The sequence below is a fragment of the Rhamphochromis sp. 'chilingali' genome (genome assembly GCF_963969265.1).
Source record: "Rhamphochromis sp. 'chilingali' genome assembly, chromosome: 9".
NCBI classification, from domain to species: Eukaryota; Metazoa; Chordata; class Actinopteri; order Cichliformes; family Cichlidae; genus Rhamphochromis; species Rhamphochromis sp. 'chilingali'.
Genome location: NC_137936.1, coordinates 2,151,673 through 2,174,087, shown reverse-complemented (window position 1 = coordinate 2,174,087; position 22,415 = coordinate 2,151,673). Strand labels below are relative to the sequence as shown.

At 43.9% G+C, this 22,415-nt stretch overlaps 1 protein-coding gene across 2 annotated transcripts in view; it reads left to right on the top strand.

Annotated features, from left to right (window-relative positions):
• LOC308402256 (calcium-dependent secretion activator 1-like) overlaps nt 1-22,415 on the top strand; it is a 336,790-nt gene that overhangs the window by 266,859 nt on the left and 47,516 nt on the right. For both annotated transcript variants that reach the window (XM_080890943.1, XM_080890942.1), the window contains 3 exons: nt 391-465; nt 911-994; nt 9,138-9,170. In XM_080890943.1, coding sequence (XP_080747069.1) covers nt 391-465; nt 911-994; nt 9,138-9,170 — 192 coding nt within the window. The remainder of the gene's footprint in view (nt 1-390; nt 466-910; nt 995-9,137; nt 9,171-22,415) is intronic.

Here is a 22,415-nt window from a genome sequence, read left to right as displayed (position 1 = left end):
CCTTGATAGGTTGGAGCTAGATTTACTCATGTGCAGCGGCTGAAAGCCTTCTTTTGACATTCAAAAGATGCTGGATTTACTGAAAGTTTTGGACAGGAGTATTTTTTTTTAACTCACTTTCATGAGAAGAATATCACACAGGTTTTAGAGATGACATGCTATGAAAAATTTATTTTCACTCCTGAATAGGCAGTCAGTCCAGTCTTAAAAATATCTGCAGCTCATGCTATATATAATAACTATGCCACGGCAAATTAATAATTAAATACTATTTAGTGTAAAAACTTCCAGTGTTTCTTTTCAGTGGCTGGTGTCAAACAGAGGTTACCAAGTGTAATCTACTGAGGGTGAACAGTCTAACATTTTTTTCTTCCTCTTATTCTTCTGCAGAGGCAATATCACTCCCAAATCAACAATCTAATTGAGGAGACGGTGAAGGAGATGATTACTCTGCTAGTAGCTAAGGTACAAAAGTACACTACATGTTCCTAGCATGGTTTCAGTTCTTGTTGAAAAGACAAACAAATGACAGCAATAAAACCTAAACCAGGCATTCAAAACAACTACAGAGAGACATAATATAACAAAAAGGCTCATTTTAAACTATTACAATTTCATTTAAATGTATGAATGCATGGTTAGCCATCCGGGTAAAGAAATCATCACTCATCTGGACATAGGATTTTCAATGGAAGAGATGTTTCATCACTCATCCAAGTTAGCTCTTTAGTCTGAGGCTAAAGAAGTCACCAAAAGACACGAAAAATTCAAAAGCACCATAAAGACTTAATGAGATGAGATGATAACGACAAGAATCCAATTTTATATACGACTCACAATTTGTGATAGCTTATGTTCCCAAATGTAAAGTCATTTCTCTGAGGCTTCTTTTTCCTCTCTTCTTTCCTAGTTTGTCGTCATTCTAGAGAGTGTGTTAACCAAGCTTTCCAGATATGATGAGGGAACACTTTTCTCTTCCTTCCTGTCTTTCACAGTAAGTAGTACATGTGTGTGTGTGTGTGTGTGTGTGTGTGTGTGTGTGTGTGTGTGTGTGTGTGTGTGTGTGTGTGTGTGTGTGTGTGTGTGTGTGTGTGTGTGTGTGTGTGTGTATATATATATATATATATATATATATATATGGCCTTCTAGTAGTTTCCTGTTTGATATATTTCCACTGCACTACATCAATTACATCATATTACATTATAATGGTGTGCTCAACTTAAAACCTCAAAGAGTTTCCTTTTCAGAAGAAAACAAACTATACAGTGTTGTGAAAAAAAAGTTTGTCCCTTCCTGATTTTGTATTCTTTTGCATATTTGTCGCACTTAAATACTTCAGGTCATCAAATAAAAAAATAACTACTAGACAATGATAATACAAGTAAACTCGAAATGCAGTTTCTAAATGAAAGTGTATATGACTAGGGAGAAAAAAACCTAAACCTACCCCCACCAAATATTTTAACGAAATCATTTAACCTTTAAAGAGTTAAAAGAATTCCAGCAGTTCCTGAAAGTGGCTCTGTGCTTTTAAGTGATATTAGAGTCACCTGAGGTATGATGTCACAGCAGCCCTGTGAAAATGAAAGTTGTTTCAGAGAAGAGAGAGTGAACGAATGTGGTGGGGCTGTACAGACAACAGGCATTTTTTCGGATATTTGGAGTTTTATTTTTATTTATTTTTATTTTGCTGTTTGCTTTGTTGTTTTCTGTATTTGCTTAGATTCTGATGTGTCGACCTGCCTGGGATTACCATAATCACCCTAATATCACTGAAAAAGCACAGAGTTGATGCTTTCAGGCACTGTTGGAATTTTTAGATTGCGGCAATGCTCAAGAGCTAGATAATTGGACCTAAAATTTTGGATTAAATAGCAAAGGTCTGACAAAGTGGAGTACACCAAGAGATCCTCAAGAGCCAGACATCATGCCACAATCCAAGGAAATTCAGGAACAAATGAAAAACAAAGTAATTGAGATCTCTCAGCATTAAAAAGTTTTAAAGCCATTTCTAGAGCTGCGGGACAGCAGCGAACCACAGAGAGACCCTTTATTTATAAATGAAGAAAACATGGAACAGTGGTGAACTTTCCCAGGAGCGGCCGGTCGACCAAAATTAACCGGAAGCAAAGTGATGACTCATTCAAGAGGTCACAAAGGACCCCATAACAACATCCAAAGAACTGCAGGCTTCACTTGCCTCAGTTAAGGTCAGTGTTCATGACTCCACCATAATAAAGAAGCTGGGCAAAAATGGTTCCAAAGTGAAAGCCAAAAGCAATACAAAGACTCGTATCATTTTTCCAGAAAACATGTTGATGCGTCCCCATTACACCTGGTGTAAAAGTAAGACAGCATTTGAGACAAGGAACAGCATACCAACAGTAAAATATGGTTGTCTTACTATGATGGACTGGTTCTGTTTTGCTGCCTCAGGACCTGGAAGACTTACTATGGTAAATGGAACTGTGAATTCTGCTGTCTACCCAAACATCCTGAAGGAGAATGTGACATCAACCTAAAGTGCACTTGTGTTCTGCAGCAGGACAATGATCCAAAACACACCAGCAAGTCCACCTCTGAAACGCTTAAGAAAAACAAAATGAAGACTTTGGAGTGGCCTAGTCAAAGTCCTGAACTCAGTCCTGAATCTGATTGAACTGGTGTTGAACTGTGATGTTTTTTGGGGTTTTTTTGCCTGTCCCGTTTGGATCTTTAGCCATCAGAATTGTTGTCTCAAGGCCAAGAAAAATGCCAAGCAGATTTACTTTACCAATTGGATCATCATGGCTTTACCATATTGGTCCATTTGATTGACCTTTATTATGATTATGTATTTATTTTATTTGGTTTTCGGTTGTTACAGACGGGACAGACATGACTGGGGGATAGGACAGGGAGAAAGAATTTTTAAAAAAGGGAGGGAGAGAAAGAAAAATAGAGGGGAGAAGAGACGGTGAGAAAGGGAGAAAGAAAAAAAAAGGAAAAACAAACACAACACCTGGATCACCTGTATGGAGATAAGAAAAAACAGAAGAGAAAACAAACAAGAAAGAGCAACATAATAAAAACAACACCATCACAATAAACTAGCTAACAGTAGATAACAGTAGATACTAAATATTACATGTTGTTGTGCAGCACGCAAGATCGACAGCGCACAATGTGCTTTGAGGCAGCAGCCAAGAAAGGTGTAGTTTGTGTCCGTGAACACCCGTGTGTACACCTGTGTGCATACCTGTGTGGATCAGCACGCTTGTATTCAAAAGGTTTCTCCATGTAACGATCTGCTAGGGAGTGTGGGGAGTCATAGCCCCGTCCCCCAGGGCATGAAGAAGGTATGGAGGTGATCCAGGCCCAGACATCCAGAGGCCCCAGAATAGGACCCAAGGAGGACCACCAGGGGGGCAACCATGCCACCCTCCTGCGAAGAGCTGAGGAGAGCCCCAAATAAGAGGTCACCCAGCAGCCACGGAGCAGAGGCCAGAGGGGGTTACAGTGACGTGCCCGCGGGCTCTGCCGGCAGCCAGCTGTGCCAGAGAGGACCGGGCCTCAGGCCCAGAGGCCAGAGGTCTGAGGGCATCCCACCCCCCGGAAGGGGTCCAGCCGGGCCACAGGTGCCAGGCCCCGCCAATCGGCCACATACATGAGCGCCCAGCCCCAGACACCAAGAACCACCAACACACCAACGTCTGAGGGCATCAGCCACCGGCAGGGAGTGTGGTGAGGGGAGATAGACCCTGTGGTGAGGGGAGATAGGCCTCCATACCTCGAAGAGCCTGAGATATTCCCAGAGAGGTGGAGTCTAAGACCCAAGTTGACATATAGACACAGACGAACAGGCGCACGCAGACACAAACGTGCATTCCCACCTCCAGACAGATATAAATAGACACTGCACACACATTCACACTCCCCAAACATACTCTATATCCCAGGTCCGGGTACCCCTGCCCCCAGAGGGGCAAACCGTACCCAGACCCAGGAGATGTAACCCATCTGTCTGGGGTGGAGCAAAGCAGACCGCCTCCGTATCTACAGTAGCGGGGAGGCCCCGCATCCCAGACCCCAATCCGATGGCCAGCACCTCCTCCCAGCCCCCCAGCCCTGACGGTTAACAGAACGAGGGCATGGTGCTTCCTGCCAGAGAGCAGCACGTCTCCTCCCGAAAACCCTCAGTGTCTATATGCATTTAAAAATGAGGGTAGGGCAGTAGACACCCCCACACTCTGGAACCCACCAGGGCAAGGGGGCCCAGGCTAATGCAGACCGGGGCCCACAGCAGCACCACCCGGCCCCACAGAGTCCGGGGCAGCCCAGAAAACTCTCCTGAGTTTTTCTGATAGCCGGTGGTAGCCGGTGTATCAGAAAAACTCAGGAGAGTTTTCTCCAAGCATGACATCCCGGTGCATTTCAGACCCAGCAACACGCTCAGACAAAAACTGGTTCACCCGAAAGACAAAACGCCAAAACACATGCCCAATGTGGTGTATGCTGTACAGTGCAGCGAGGAATGCCCAGATCTCTACATTGGAGAGACCAAACAGCCACTTCACAAGCGCATGGCACAACACAGAAGAGCCACCTCCACAGGACAAGACTCAGCTGTCCATCTGCATCTTAAGGATAAAGGACACTCTTTCGAGGATGCCAATGTTCACATTTTGGACAGAGAGGACAGATGGTTTGAAAGAGGAGTGAAAGAAGCCATCTATAATCCAGTTTTGAGTTCCCTCCCCAGATGCCTTAACGCCCACTCACATCCTGGGCCATCTGACCTCAGGAATTCGCATGATAAGGTGGGGCCAGGTTTCACAATGTGCTCACCCGAAACCCTGGCTGATTGGGACCCACAGCCAGTTTCACACCTTGGCTCAGGCAATTAGAGGATCATCAGGGGGTCCTTTTGTCCCTCTGTGGGGGGAAACTCCCACTAGGTTTAAATCTGGGACTCTCCACCATTTGACCTTAGAACTGAAGAAGTTTCTCGGATGAGAGGTGAAACGTCTTCAAGCAACTTAAAGAAGTCCAGACGCTTTTCTTTGAAAGCTTTGACCCCTCTACATTGTAGCCACAGCTGCCCTGGGGCGCACTGACAGAGGCGAGGCTGCCGGACACTGGCGCCACCGGGCCCTCTGACCACCACCAGTAGGCAAACACGGGGTTAGTATCTTGCCCAAGGATATTTGGCATGCAGCCAGGAGGCAGCCTGGGATCAAACCACCGACCTTCTGATTAGTGGCTGACCTGCTCTGCCACCTGAGCTACAGGTGTTTTGTTTTTCTATGAAAACATATATTCTCTAGTTCTATTTTGACTTCATTAGACATACTCATTGATTTACTTCTGTGAGTAGAAGAGCATGCATCAGCATTGAGCTCTGTGCCTCTGTCACCAAACAGCAATGGCAAAATTGCTCAGAGCTTCTAAAGAAAACATCAGAAACCAGTGGATGGTAGTTTTAACCTCCTAAAAACCATCTTTTACTGTAGTGTTGTATATGTTTCCTTTTTCTATTGCAAAGACAATTGACATGCGAGGTTCTACTGGCCTTTGCATTAGTAGCTGGCAGCTACCTAAACTAGCTATGATCTGAGATATTAAGTTATTATAAAAGCTGATGTAACCCAGTGAGTTTACATGACTCAGTAATGCACTACAACATGTTATTGTTAATTGGGATTTATCATTACTCTGTTAATCACTGAGTTGATCAAAAATGAATCAATAATAAAAGATAAATACTATAAATATAAGAATAAAACCCAAAGAGTATATTTAACACCCCTACTGGTTAGGAAGGAACAAGCCCCGCCTTCCCCTGCTCTGTACCGTCACGTGCTCAGACACAGAGAGAGACGGAGGTGCACGAGACCATCGCTGATTTTCACCGCCAAGCTTTTCGCTGGAAAATAACTATTAACTTGATAAATTGAGCAAATATCCATACCGGAGATCTGCATGGACCTTGGAGAAACGGACCTGATTTATTGTGAACATTTCGGACCTTGAAACCATCGCGATCTGCATGGGAGCGGATGAAGTGGACAAGATCCTCTCTGAGAGTTGAACATTAGAAGTGTGCTGGCTAGGTTTTTTTTTATGGGATCGTGAGACCTGGATCTCTTCCTGACGAGGAAGATGGCGAGCCTTTCCCTTTGAACCGAACCACAGCCATTCCGAGTTGGCCCAGAAGGGCAGGTTGCTCTTCTCTCACGAACAATTGCAACAGTGCGGTAGGACGAAATCGCACCAATCACAACCTATTGGATTTGACTTGACTGAACACTGACTATTAAGCCGGCAAGACTGACATATCTGAGCTCAGATAGGATTCTGATTGTTATTATTATTGCTGTCACTGTATTTTATTTTATGATTTAATTCCTGTTCATGAAATGCTGTTAAATTGTTGCTAAATAGTTTAATACAATTCATAGCAACTTTACCTGTGGCTCCAGTCATTCTTCTCCACGCAACTCACTTTATCCCTCCTACGAATCTAGCTATTGGCCCATTCTCTCCATCTTACTTTAATTTCCCCTACCCTATCCTGTACTTGGCTACACGCAGTTAACACACTCAGAGACATAGCTTAATAAAGATGCATCAGAATAAGAATACTTCACTAATAATTTACTTGGTCTGTAAATGGCAGTGTGTAAATCATAGTGTGACGCTTTTCTACTGTAACTGAACTTTTGAATGTAATGAACAATTTTAACAGACATCTTCATTTCCTCAGTGAAAGCGCACCTATGTAGGAAATTTGTTATTAATTCTAAAGCTACCTTTTGTTCTGGTAAATTAAGGGGTTTAAATTTGATTTAATGAAAAAGCATCCATTTATCTCACTATACTGATACTCTATGTATGTATGTATCTCCTCATACACAAGTGGACCATTTTCATAAACACTGCATTGGCACTGAGTGTGCGTATACAAATATTTTATAAAACTCCCCACATTGTATGCATTTGTAAATTACAATGGTGTGCAACTATATAAATTCTCATAGCATCATATTATAATCATCTGTTTTGATATGTGTATTTCTATGCTCACTAGTTCATTGAAATTGTTATAGTTTTTATGTTAATCATTTATGCTAACTGTAATATCATTACCGTATTTTCACGACCATAAGACGCACTGTACTAAAAGGCGCAGTCTCAGTTATGTGTGCCATTACTGTATTTAACACACACATAAGGCGCACTGGACCATAGGGCGCATACAAGTACCGTATGCGTATTTAAAAATAAAGCGGGAGCAAACCTGAGTTCGGTACCTTACTCCCATTTCTATTACCGGTAATCGTCATCATCAACAACACACAAGCATACAAGTGTGCATATTTAAAAATAAAGCAGGAGCAAAACAAAGTTTGGTACTCACATTTTTATCATCAAACCCATCGAAGTCCTCATCCTCTGTGTCTGAATTGAACAGCTGCGCTAAATCTCCATCAAACATGCCAAGTTCACTTTCTTCACTGTCAGAGTCACTTTCCGTGCCGTGCGGCTCCTCGGAAATGATGCCGGCTTTTGCGAAAGCTCGAACAACAGTGCCAGCAGACATGTTAGCCCAAGCATCTACAATCCATTGGCAAATTGTGGCGTAACTCGCCCGGCGCTGCCTTCCACTCTTAGTGAAACTGTGGTCTCCACCGGTCATCCATCGCTCCCAGGCCGCTCGCAGCCTTACTTTGAACGGGCGGTTCACACCGATGTCCAGCGGCTGGAGTTCCTTTGTCAGGCCTCCTGAATGACAGCAAGCTCACAGTTCATTTGTTTCACTAGTTTTTTCACATCGGCTGTGAGATGGGCACGCATAGAGTCACAGATTAAGAGCGATGGTGATGCGTGGAAAAAACCACCTGGTCTCCTTACATACACCTCCCTCAGCCACTCTTTCATCATTTCCTCATCCATCCAGCCCTTTTCATTTGCCTTAATGATGATTCCTGCTGGAAACTTCTCTTTAGGCAAAGTCTTTCGCTTAAAAATCACCATAGGCGGCAGTTTCTGTCCATTAGCATGGCAGCCAAGCACAACAGTAAAAGAAGACTTTTCATACCCCGTTGTGCGTATCGCTACCGTGCTGGTCCCCTTCTTCTCCACAGTGTGACTCACCGGGATGTCAAAAGTGAGCGGGACCTCGTCCATGTTTGTGATGTGGCTGGGCTGGATGTTTTTGTCGCCGATGTGTTTGCTGCAGTAGGAGCGGAAGATGGCCAGCTTTTCCTTATAATCCGCTGGAAGTTGCTGCGCTACCGTAGTCCCGGTCTGGATGGAAAAATGGCACCGTTTCATAAAATGAAAGCACCAAGACGGAACTCCTTGGAAATGTTCAATGTTCATCTCTTCAGCTAGTGAAACTGCTTTTAGCCGAATGGTGACCGTCGAAACGCTTCTCCCGCTCGTTCTTTGCTCGATGATCCACCGCTTGAGTCTTTCCTCCAACTCGGGCCACCTCGCCTTATGTCCGCGGAAACTCAGCTGCGTTTTCTTGACCTGCCGGAGCTTGTTTTCTAGCTTCCTCCATTTGCGAACCATCGATTCGTTAATCTTAAATTCTCTCGCCGCTGCTCGATTTCCATGTTCCTCCGCATAGCTGATGGCCTTCAGTTTAAACTGTGCTTCATAAGCGTGTCTCTTTGCCATTTTCAGGGTTGTTAAAACAACAATGTTCCACATAATGCACATACCTGTCCTTTTATACAGGTATGTGCGATTGTCCGGTATATACGATCAACGCCCACACTTCACCCTTTAGCGTTCTCATGGTGTTCTCTACTACGTCCTCCTTACAACACACAGGGCGCACTGCGCTATAGGGCGCGCCGCACTTTTTGAAGAAAATCTAAGACTTTTAAGTGCGCCTTATGGTCGTGAAACTACGGTATATTTTTTGGTGAGCTTCTCTGGCACTAGCGCCCCTAAATTTCCACAACACTACAAAAGCTAAACTGTTAAATTATGAATGCAATAACAATGAGTGCATTTGTGCAGCTAATATCACCACAAATCAGTGTTTCTAGTTCAGAAGGTGAGAAGATATAAGATGCTATGTCTCACCTGGACAACTTTTGTTCAGCTGCTGTACTCAGTGTTTTTCTATCTTTGTCAAGGTAAAAGCTGCTTCGAAGTATGTGGACGTGCCTGTAAGTATTCATTTTACATCTCCGCTGTTGTAATGTATGTGTGTACAGTATGGGTCATTGTGCCTTTATCGAGTTTTGATTTGCTCATCAGATATATTTTGGAGCACTAAGAAGTACTAAATCTAAATTCTGAAAGTTTTGGTGACTGTTTGGCCTCAAAATGTCATCATTAATCCCAGTCCCTGTTGTGTTTGCATGACTCACATGCATGTGAGTGCTGTTAAGACTCCTTTGTATTGTATCACTCAACATATAATTCCATCCCTGATTCCTGATTCCATTTCATGAAAAGAATTTGAAAATCCACTTCATATGGGAGTTACATGATGACATGTGTAAATATTTTGATATTTAAAAAATGACATAGAAAACCTAATAGTTCATATTCGATAAATAATATGACGTGACATTCAGAGATAATTTGTTTACTGGTCACATCTCCCCCGAAGCCTCAGCTTACACACGATGAGTCATCACCCTCTCACAAAGTTCTCACAAAGAAAATTTCTGCCTTTGACTTTAAAATGACATTTGCTGTTTTATATGATGTATACAGTGAGTGTCGGGATTTCCATTTGCTGAAATTCCATCCATCTGTCTATTCATCCATCCAACCATTCCAGTTAGGGTTGCCAACTCCCTGAAGAAAAAAAAAGGGACGCCTAATTGGCCAGGGCTGGGCGACCCAATTGTCTTCACCCTTCCCAGTGTGGGAAGTGTAGCTCTTGTATTTGTGTGTGTAATTATTTTTTTAACCATTTGACAAAGTGCATACCCTTTTCAGCTCAATACTTTTGTTTCTAAATACGGAACGATTCTGTTTTTCAAGGGACGGTTGGCAACCCTAATTCCACTGCTGATTGGAGGTGTTGAAGGGATCCAGTGTAGAGCGTGTGTGTGTGTGTGTGGTTCTGCAGCATACTTAAATGGTGTATTCTGTCATTCAATGGTGATTAAATCAAATCTGACTTAAATCGCTGTTATATTAATTTTTTATAATGCTATATATAGGGATGGGTACCGGTATCCGGTGCCATGATTTTCTGATATAAACGGTAGTAACCAGACCAAAAAGCAGCGCACATTTCGGTGCTTTATTTTGGTGCTTTTTTTTTTCCTAAGATATCATACACTTTGGATTCTAGCCAATCATTTTACCTTTGCAAGCATAGTAGGCGGGCCCAGGTACGTACGTTCTTTTAGAGCAGAGCTACAGATTAAAAATGCCCAAGGTGAAGCGGTCAAAGTCTGGCTGTACTTCACAGCAAAAGATGCAAACTCAGCAGCCTGCAACAAGTGCTTTAAGGTGATACTGTGATACTGTGCAAAGGAAGTAGCACATCGAATCTGATGAAACACCTGGCGACGTATAGCATTTTGTTAAAAGCCGAGAAATGCACCGTATTTGATAGCTTGCTGCGAGACCTCACACCGAGCACATCTACTGCGGGTGGGTTGCCTGTTATCGGACCCGGAGTTAACAACATCCCCCAAGAACCCAAAGAGGAGAGTCCCGGCCCCTAGCCCTGCCAGTGTAGCAGAAATGATGAGGATGCAGCAGCAGCCGTTCTTCTCTGCGTGAGTAGCTTAATGTTGTTCGTGTGTAATTTACGTTGAGTAGGCTAACCAAGTTATTACATTAATGCATGTAAGGTGAACTAGCAAACATCATCATAGCTACATGCGGCTGTCCTCTTGTTTGATGGCAGATACTCCCTTCACCCTGGCCAAAAAGGCTAAAATGACAAAAGAAAAAGTGGAAAACAGCTAAAAATGAGAGGTTTTTGGACAAAGTTTGTGTTCTTCAGTCTTTAAGCACCGGTTCGAGCACCATTCAAGCACTGCAACCGTTTCAAAAGTACCGGTTTGGTACTGGTATTGGATAAAACCTAAACGATACCCATCCCTGGCTATATATATATATATATATATATATATATATATATATATATATATATATATATATATATATAATGCTTTATATTTGATATTGTCTTAACCATAGCAATATCATAACATATTGTGCTAGATCTTACTTATGAAAATAATGTCTGCTATTTTTGATGAATTTAAATGGAGCATTTTGCTTCCCTGGTGATGTGAGAATGTTTGTTTGTGTGTTCTTGTTCATCTACAAATATTTGACCATACTTTCACATCTACCATCATGATCCAGATGGTCCTGGGTGTTGTATTTCCACATTGAATGTCCCCACGTTTCCTTCCCCAAATGTCCATTCATATGTATGTGGCCAGACACTGACAGCCATCCGTGCCTCATGCATCCATCTCTGTGCCGCATACATTGTGAGTCCTTGTTGTACAACACATGCCCATTCTGCTGTCAGGTTGGCGGCGGTGGTGTTTGCATGTGTCTGTGTTGCGCATCAGTTCTAGATAAGCTGCCAACACTTTGGCCCTTGAAAAATGCCAAATATCAAATTAATGCCTTGTCAGTAAATCTGAAGAGCCACTGTGTACGCTGGCAAGGGTCACAGTTTCTGGACCAGCATGCTAATTGTGTTCTCATCGTACAACATTTGAGTTATGCTGGTTAAAAATGGCAAAAAAAAAAGACTCATTCACACATTGTAGGCATTACTGCAGATGTGTTATCCACATTTAGTGAGAGATGGCAATGAGTTGTTTGGATGACTTTTTGGAGTCCTGATGAATGAAATTCAAGCACAAAAGGTTAAAAGAGTGTTATTTTGTGAAATATGAAAATGGGAAAATATGTTGTTCTTAGAAAGACAGCTAAGGTGCCAACAACTGCAATGTCCTCCCAATATAAGTAAGTAAGTAAGTAAATTTTTATTTATATAGCACATTTCTAGATAAAAGATCACAAAGTGCTTCACAAGGTATAAAACAAAAACAGACAAAAGTTAACAAAATGCAATTCTAAAAAGATGTGTTTTTAGTTGTTTTTTTGATATTTCAGATATCAGAGTGGCGGGCCTCCTAACAGGCTGTTGTCCAAGTGACAGTTCCCCATTCACGTTGCACATGCCCAGACTGCAGAGACTAGTTTCAGTCAATCTCAACTCCGTTACAAGAGCTTGGTGTGCAACCCTGTAATGACCGAATGTTCCTCCTTTCCAAAATAACCCTCAACGATTTGTGAACCATCTCGGCTCGAATGTAGTAGAGCTGGCTTCCACTTGATTATGAGACAATTTATCATGTTAGATCTCATCATCAATAAATACGGTTTCTTATCTGATTTTAATGGTTCTGCAACTGCTGACAGCTGAGACAGTAAATCAACATACTGTGATCATCACTAAGCCAATATGTTTATGGTGGCAGTGTGAAAATGCTGCTGCTAAGCAGGTATGACAACTAATATACTACTGCTAATACTACTGTGCTTAAGCACATCAGCAGACTGATCAGCAGACTGCAAAAAATCACAACCCACACAGACAGTGAGACTGGTGGGTTGAACTGAATTTCCCGGAGGAACCTAGTGGAGTAGCTTAATATTTACTAAAATACACTGATGAAAACTTTGCTCTGCTGTGGGCACTAGAGAATATTTGGTAGCACTTTCTATCAGAGCTCATCAATAATGTGATAGTCGGATATTATGGTGAAAACAAGAAGGGAATGATAGGGAGATAAGTTATTACCACTTATTTACCAAAGTTATATCAAAGTAAGAACAATTTCTTTCATCAACAATAGTTATACCTGCATTTAGGTTAAGCTAAGTAATATTACACTTAGATTTGTGAAACAGGGTAACAGGGTCCTAAAACTCCCAGCTGCCAAATCCAGGCTCAACACTTGAAATCAATTCCAAATCTAGCATCTATTTACAAAACCTTTGCAGCTGAGACAAATGTCACGCGGCTTTTGCTTGTGTTGAAAGCTATCCCAGCACCTGGATGTTGTGCATGTGAGCCCCTCACTTTAAAAACTTTGGCCCTTTCATTGTGAATAGTGTGACGTCCCATACCATAATGTAAAAAGCAAGGTAGCTCCTGGTTCTGGTATGCTAGTGTTACAGCTTGAATGTTATATATTGAAACCAATGTGATCCTCTGGCCAGCTTTATTGGCTTTTGCAATATTGCCAGGCCAATTGGCCATTGCCAATGCATCGATTGTGGTGACCACTTGGGAAATAAAGAGGTTAACACTTTAGTATACAATAGTAAGGTCTCAGTTAATAGTTCATTCATCATTTATAAATGATGAAGTTACAATTTCTTAATAGTATTATTGGACCAAAGACGTTTTTTAGAAGCAAAGGTTAATGGTTTGTGGTATAGGAAATAGGTATCAGAACAATAGTAGGCAAGTATTCAGATGAACATTGATACACATAAAGATTACAAAATGAACTACTTTTGTGTGTTCATAAAGGTTTTTATAAATGCTTATTTCATATTGTACTTCATGTTAAATTCAGTCAGTTACTAATAGCTGACTAACTATTTTGTTTAACCACATTTAAAATGAGAGACAAGCTATACCTCACAAAGCTTCAACAAATCAAACTGAAAGGTCAGCAGGACCAAACAATCCTCAGCTATCTAACAGAAAAAGGAAACAAAGCACAACATGATATAGAACAGATTCACAACAAGATGCACACCCTTAAGGTTAACAAAATACTGAGGACCAGTGTGAGTTTGTAGGATGGGAGAGACACACTGAGCATCCGGAGTCACAGCGTACTTTAAGTGGAATATGAAGCACCTTCATTCAAAATAAAACATCAATATTGTTATCACAAATCATCAGTGAATATGCTTAAAAATCAAGCATGAACACCACAGAGTATTCCTCATATTAATAGTATTAGTATTCCTCTCTGTTAATAAAGCAGTGCATGGTAATGTCTCTGAAATGTTTAAGAGTTTGGAAATTCTTTACTTTGTTCCTCAAGTTCAGTTTTCCTTTTGTTTGTAGTCAGCTAGCTTTAGTTAGACAAGTGTAGCACTGTAGCAAACTTTTCCGTCACTGCCCATTTCAAGGCTAAAAACTCTGCCCATAAAAACTTATGGGCAGAATAACAAGATTCACTCCTAGACAACCCACCGCTTCCATAAGCTATTACCCTGGTCTGGCCATTTTGCTCTTAATAGAGTGCGGCACCAAGCCCTGTAGTGCTGGTGTCAGTATGGAGCGTATATAGCAGTTTAAGGTCAGCAAAACCCAATGCAGGTGCAGTACTGAACTTTTCAATGACGGTTTTGAAAGCAAGATCACAAGAGGGAGTCCATCGCTCACCGAAAGGTGTCTTGGGGTCATGGTACTGGACAGACTTAGCTTTAGGCTTTGTGCTTTTGCGCAAAGGAGGGTAGCCTGATGTTATGTTAGTGAGGGGCTTAAAAATGCTCGAATAGTTCTTAATGAACCGCCTGTAGTACTCTGAAAAGCCTAAGAATGAGCGGAGCTGTTTAACATCACGGGGCACAGGCCAGGTGATGAGATGATGAGATGAAATGGCCTTTATTTGTCAGTTGCAGGTCTTTTGCCCACAAACGAGATGACAGACCTTGCCGACCGTACATACAATACACAAACATCACATTGGGGAGACAGGTCAGGCCAGGTAGCGAGGAAAAAAAACATTGAAATGTGTAACATAAAAGGATAATACAGGAATGCACAGATATCAACACACCATAGCACAATAAACACAGACAGCAACATGGGAAAGAGTCCCAGTGTGTACATCTGATCTGGGACCGCTGCAATCTTTCAACTGCGCCTCCAACTGACCCGATGTCCAGATCAGAGAGGAGGTAAGCCTTGGAGGTGGCATTGGTGTCACGGTTCTGGGTCCGTTGGACCCAGTATTTTGAGTTTATTATATTTCGGTTTAATTCTGCTTCATGGATTGTTTTCTTATTCTCATAGTGATGATGATGATTATTTCTTGTTTCTGTTTATTCGTGCTTAAGGATTTGTTCTCAGTTATATCTCACGTTTAGTTTAGTTCTGGGGCCCGTTCTTCGTACCTCGCTAAGTAGGTTAGCCGGATTAGATTGTTGACGATTTCGCGTGATCCTGGATCAGTCGGTTCCCCGAAGCTCATCCGGGACTTGCTGTCATAGCAACAGAGCCGTAAGCGTAAACCTGCTCGGGAGCAGGTTTACTTTATGTAAACAGGATTAGATCGCGGCCACGCAGGTATGTCCGCGTCATCATACGAAAGCAACAGCGATATTCCACCACTGTTTCACCATAAATAAATAACATCAATGTAACTAAAGACAATGCAGCACCTGATCCATTTATTGATTTCACACAGGTCATTTCCTAAAAAAGGGAAATGTACTATTAACATTCTATTACATGTATGTGATTATTACAGATTTAATTCATATTTCAGAGTAGCAATTGTAAATTACTTCGTGTAATCAAGATGAGAGACCACGGCTATAAAAGCGAAGGTGGATTTGGGAAGCCTGTCGCAGCCATGTCCTGTCCGTATACGCGAGCCACCCATTGCGGAAGGTGCAAGATTGATAAGGAGAGTCCTCAGAATTCAGCGTATATTGCGGGATAGACAGGATCCTTTAGCTCAGCGCGACAGTGTGCTCATAGAGAGATATCGATTTTCCCGTGAGGGTATTATTCACTTAACCAACTTGTTGACGAGGGGGTGCAGGACCACCACCTGTCTTTTTTTCCTCTGCCCTTTTCTTGGTTGCTGTTATAAACAAACAGATTATTCCAGGGTCTCTTTCCAAGAGACTAAAAGCAATATAAGTGATAAATATTACCATTCTGTAGGATATTCTTATATTTCACTTTTACCTGTTCCCATGTTCTAGTGGGTCCTGTCGTGGCTCTAATGTGAAAGAGGATAAAATATAACATATTATAATATAATGTAATATAATATTGGATAATATAGTGTAATATAATAAATCTACCCTACCGCCTACTGGTGTTGGCCAGAGGGGCCGATGGCGCGATATGGCAGCCTGGCTTCTGTCAGTCTGCCCCAGGGCAGCTGTGGCTACAACTGTAGCTGCCTCCACCAGTGTGTGAATGTGAGAGTGACTGAATAGTGGCATTGTAAAGCGCTTTGGGTGCCTTGAAAAGCGCTATATCAATCCACTCCATTATTATTGTTATTATTAAATTACTTACGAGTTTAATTTGTCAGCAACTTCCTGCCAGCCCTCGCTCCTTGCTTTTGCAGCCTTTGCAGTGTTCCCTTGCGTTCTGATTAAACTCTGAAACTCCTGAAATCCCTCACTCAAGAGCTCTTGCTCTGCTGCCGAAAAATACCGAGCCGAGCGCGCTCCGTCGACATTTTCGCCGACCAATCAGAGGGTTGCCGATCAATGTTTCTACTATCGATGCGTGGCCCCTTTTACGACACCCAGTGATGTCACATTACTGCGTCCAGCTGTACTAATCGTCAACAGCAGGTGTGTTCGGGGAACCGGATTAGCGAGCTCACGGTTAGCGCGATGATTTGATCTTGGATGTGTCATTTGATCTTGGATGTAGTAAGCGACGTACGAAGAACGGGCCCCAGGTTCCATGTGTCATTCTCTGTCTGTCTCTCAATGTAAAGTCTGCATGCTTGTTTAGTAATTCATGTTTCCTGTTTTATTGTGAAAGTCTTTGTCTTATGTTAGTGTGTGCAGCTCTGTTCCCCCCGTCTCGTTAACCCTGATCTCTCCCAGCTGTGTCTCCCTCCTGTTGCCCATTCGCTGATTACCACCCTGTGTATATTAGCCCTGTGTTTTCCTGTGCTCAGTGTCGCGTCGTACCCTCAGATTATGCCTGTGTGTTTCGGTTTTCCATATTCCATGGTCACTTCATGGTCACTGTTTCTTTGGTTTCTGTATTCATGTCACTTGACGTTTGGTTTTCATGTCAGCAATAAAAGCTGAGGTTCTGATTTATAATTCTGTGTTCGAGTCCTGCGCTTGGATCCTCCTCTCCGCCTGCCCGCACACAGAGCCCTGACAGAACGACGCGACCATAAGATGGATCCAGCGGACTCACCTTTTGCCTCAGAGGGAAAGTACCTCGCACAGCTGTGGGATTATTGCTGGCGCATAATTCACGCTGTGGATAACTACAAGAGGCTTCTAGAGGTAGTGTTTCTAGACAACTTCTTGTCATCCCCTACCTTCGCCATAACCTTTCTGGACATTAACGGATTAAAAACGATAGTAACAGCTCTGAGAGCCAGTTTTTGTTTTGAACTGTTTGGCATGGGCGGCCCAGGGAAGGAGGATTCAGCTGCTCTCCTGGAGGCCCTCGCCACTTGGTGCTCTCGACGTCAGCAGTATGTTTTGCCAAGGTTCATTGCCAAGTCGTTCGATCCACCGTTAAAGAAGAAATGCAGCCCTCACCATCATCATCCAACCACACTTCCATTCTCTCCTGTGGTACGGACTGGAGCAGTTGTCATTTTCACACCACAGCAGGAGCAGCCACAGCAGAATTTCTCCAAGCCACCTTCAGCTCAGTTAGCTGATCAGCAGCCACCTTTAGCTCAGTGTCCAGTGTTTGCTGCTCAGCAGCCGCCTGTAGCTCAGTGTCCAGTGTTTCCTGCTCAGCAGCCGCATGTAGCTCAGTGTCCAGTGTCCCCTGCTCAGCATCCACCTGTAGCCCTGTCACCTACTCCACTGCTTTCATCTCAAATTCAGTCACCCGTAGTTCAGTCTTCACCCCGGCTACCCATAGCTCAGGCTCTACCACAATCAGACCTTCTCCAAACATTGTTACAGTCCATAGCCCAGTCAGTAGCGCAGTTAGTGGAGGAATCCTTAGCTTTGTCATCTGCTAAGTCAGTCACTCATCTTCACCCTCAGTCAGGGGTCCCTATTGCCTCTGGTCCTGCTTCTGCTCCAGCTGGAGGGCCTGAGGAGCCAGTCCAGCCTAAGGTTTCGTCTGCTGGGGGTTCGGGAGAACCCAGCCAGCCTCATGTTTCGTCAGCTGGGGGTTTGGGAGAACCCAGCCAGCCTCGAGTTTCGTCTGCTGGGGGGTTTGGGAGAACCCAGCCAGCCTCGAGTTTCGTCTGCTGGGGGTTCGGGAGAACCCAGCAAGCCTCAAGTTTCATCTGCTGGGGGCCCGAGCCGCCCGTCCAGCCTCCTGCCACGTCTGCTGGAGGGCCCGAGCCGCCCGTCCAGCTTCCAGTCACGTCTGCTGGAGGGCCCGAGCCGCCCATCCAGCTTCCAGTCACGTCTGCTGGAGGGTCCGAGGAGCCTGCCCAGCACATCCTCACATCTGCTGACGGTCCGGGGAAGTCTGTTCAGCCGTCATCTGCTGAATCATCCCCCCCGACTTCTACATCATCACCATTCGCATCACCGCCTGCTAGGGCTGCTCGATTATGGCAAAAATGATAATCACGATTATTTTCACTGAAATTGAGATCACGATTATTTGACGATATTTATTTAACCCTTTAAGACCTACTATAGAACCAAGTCCGCCAGAGCTTATATAATTTTTTTACATGTTGTAGTGCCATTTGTGGGAGCATTTCAAGTTGCTATACAACTGTTATAGCCCACATTTTAATAATATGTATGCATTAAGTCCATAGTAACTACATTAATTGCAAAAAAGTGCAATAAACTACAAAAAAATTGAAAATCGTTTTTGTTTTTTTACATATATTTCTACTTGGAGAAATTTAAGAGGTTTATCCCTCAAAACTTTAAATACAAAAAAGTTGCAAAAAATAGTTTACAACAACAGGAAATTTATTTTGAGTGTCTTCATAGTTTTATTTTGGAGATACAGCAATTTTTATATACTGCAGGAAAAACAAAAAAACAATCCTATGATGCAAATTTGCAAAGAAAACAGCAGGTGCATCAAAATAAACTATTTCCAGCAGTGCAATTCGAGTTCTAAGCATCCCAGAAACTATTCAGAAAAGTCAAACATGACCAGTATAGGTTTTTAAGGCCTACAAATAAAAAACTACATTTCCGCGAAAATGACGTCACTTCCGGTTTCGGCCAGGAAATGGCGGTCATGCGATAGTTCGCGCTGACTTCTGTTTCACTGTGGGAAGTATTATAAACAGCTGATCGGATCGGCAAAGCGTGTTTCTGGAATATTATGTTTTTGTTCCTGCAAGCGCTTTTTATGCAATTTTTGCAAAGCTTTATGTGGAACGAAACCGTGACTGAGGACAAGCTGATGGCATAAGATGTAAGTACAACTCCTCCAGTTTCATATGCAAAACAAATTATTGCGCTAGCTTACGCGGTTCAGGTTCTACAGGGATTTAAAAAGAGTTACACAAAATGGAGTGTGCAGCTCTGACCGTCTTTAAAGGGTTAACAATAACAACGTATTGAATAATGACTTTAAAAAATAATATAAAATAGTGTGCAACACCACTTAAGTTTTTTTACCTCTCTTTTCAACCAACAGCAGTCACTCTCCTCTTCAAATAACTTCTGCTTAGCTTTCTGAGCTTCCCTCGGGTCCTCTTAATCAGCGGTCTCCACCCTTTTTTGCGCCACGGACCGGTTTATGCCCGACAATATTTTCACGGACTGGCCTTTAAGGTGTCGCGGATAAATGAGGGAGGGGCTAATAATCGGCTCAGTCATTTTTAATGATCGTTGAAAGCCCAGATCGTAATCGTGATTAAAATTCGATTCATTGAGCAGCCCTACCGCCTGCAGCGTCGCTGCCGTCAGGTTCCGCGGCCGTCCCGCTGCCGTCAGGTTCCGCGGCCGTCCCGCTGCCGTCAGGTTCCGCAGCCGTCCCGCTGTCTTCATCCACGCCTGGTCCAGCCTCCGTGTCTTCATCCACGCCTGGTCCTGCCTCCGTGTCTTCATCCACGCCTGGTCCTGCCTCGCCTGGTCCTGCGGTTGCCACGCCACCGTCAGAGCCAGCTCGACCCGTTCCGCCTCGCCTCTGCCGGCCGTTTTCCGGGCCTCTAAGGTGGCGTCATGGCCTTCGGGGACGGCCTCCGGAAAGGGTTTGTCGCCGCCGCCATCGCGGCCGACCTCCGGACCTGCTCAGTGGCCGCCACTGCCTTCCAAGTGGTCGGCCTCCAGAACTGTTTGCCCGTCGCGGCCGGCATCGCGGCCGACCTCCAGACCTGCTCAGTGGCCGCCACTGCCTTCCAAGTGGTCGGCCTCCAGAATTGTTTGCCCGTCGCCGCCGTTGCCGTGTGCACGCTCTGCCCCTGGAGCTGTTTGCCCGTCACCGCCGTTGCCGTGTGCACGCTCGGCCCCCTGATCTGTCTTGGCTCTTGTGTTGTCGGCCTCCGGGTCGACCCCCAGACTTTACTGTGGCCTCATGACTAGTCTTGTTTTGTGTTGTCCTGTTTTTGGTTTAATCCGGACTCTTGTGCTCCTTGTTTTTTTTGTTTTGGACCCTCCTTCCTGGACCCCCTCTGCCCGCCCTGGTCTGGTGCTCGGGTTTGTTGTGCTTTTTTGTTTAGGGCTGTCGGGAGCCAACCCTTAGAACATGAGAACGCCATGTTTCATAGTCAGCTTCACTGTAAGTTCTGGGCATCTTGCCAGATAAAGCTCTGAGTCTTAATATAGAGTGAGCATGTGATGCCTTTTCAACACTCTTGACAACATGCTCGACTACTATTTTCTGAACCTCTGGTGGGCCGAGGTCAGTTGGACTCAATATTTGAGGTGTCAAGTTTGGTCTTATGGGGCGTTGGAATGTGCCCTGAATGAGTTCAGGAGGGTGAGCCAGTTCAGTTAAAACTGAAGGTGAGATTCCAAGTTGTGTGGATCCTACCACAGGGCAAGTCTGATCAGCAGTGTCATTTTCAGGGTTTATTTAAGCTGTCTCAGCAGCTTTAATGGTCTTCCCTATTGTGGACATGGCCTCCCGCAACACTTCCTTGAAATCCTTCCCAGTTAACTTGGCTAAACCTTTCAGGTTGCTAATATAAGCTTCAGTAACACTGCCCCCTACGGTCTTGGTATAGACGTCAGTTAAGGCTCGAATGCGGTAACTGACATTTGGATTCTCAGTGGACTGTAAGAGGTAAGGCAGCTTAGGTGCTAATATTTCAACAGCTGCACTGGACTCAAACTCTACAATCTGACTTTTGTGGAATGCAGAAGAGTCATCATCGACAGCGAGTACTCTACGAATAGTACCATGTTGCTCTAGAAACTCAAATACCTCTTTGTCTATCTCTCTATCTGCAACACCGCTAAAAATTATGGCATTTGGTACTTTAATGGCATACTTGTTGTCAAAATCCATTTTCACAGTATGCGAGTTGTCTGATCAAAGGGCAAAAAGGATTCCAATGTTGTCACACAACACTCTAGGCTCCTGGCTGGCTCGCCACTTTTTATTCTATGTAAATGGCCTGTATTTATATAGCGCTTTACTAGTCCCTAAGGATCCCAAAGCGCTTTACATATCCAGTCATCCACCCATTCACACACACATTCACACACTGGTGATGGCAAGCTACATTGTAGCCACAGCCACCCTGGGGTGCACTGACAGAGGCGAGGCTGCCGGACACTGGCGCCACCGGGCCCTCTGACCACCACCAGTAGGCAACGGGTGAAGTGTCTTGCCCAAGGACACAACGACCAAGACTGTCCAAGCCGGAGCTCGAACCGCCAACCTTCCGATTACAAGGCGAACTCCCAACTCTTGAGCCACGATCGCCCCTATGTAGCACTGGTGGTGCAATACTAGTGGGCATGTAAGACCTGTTAGTGCTACTTCTAGCCTTTTTTGCATGTAGTACAGGCAGTATAGTTACCTTTAACCGCAGTATGAGGACAGAGGGGAAATATGGGCCAGATCGGAGAGGTTCTAGATTCGTAGGAGCCAAGGGTGTCTGACAACAGAGGACTTCTACACAGTAGGTGTAAAAAAACAAACAAAATTGCATTTATTAACAGTTATCAACGTTTAGCAGGTTGTGCACATTTAACAAAAGTAGAGTGCGCTTCGTGGAAACAAAATTGAATAAAATAAACCCCATGTCGCAGGTTGCCATTGGGGATCCACACGCAGGACTCCTGATTTGCAAGTTAACAATAAAAGTTTATTTACAGTTTCTTCACCGAGTGTATTTACAGGCTGGGGTAGTGGTATATACTGTACAAGACGTGAGGGGGCAGGGCTCCAGGGATCCGGGGAAAAGGGGAATCACACACACGCTCCACTCCGACCTCTCTCTCTACTAGTGACCAGTTGCTCCTTCCACACACCGCTCGAGGAAACACAGGGATGGGTCCGGGAAATCTAGGTACAAAGATACACACGTTAATATCTAGCACGCAGGCAC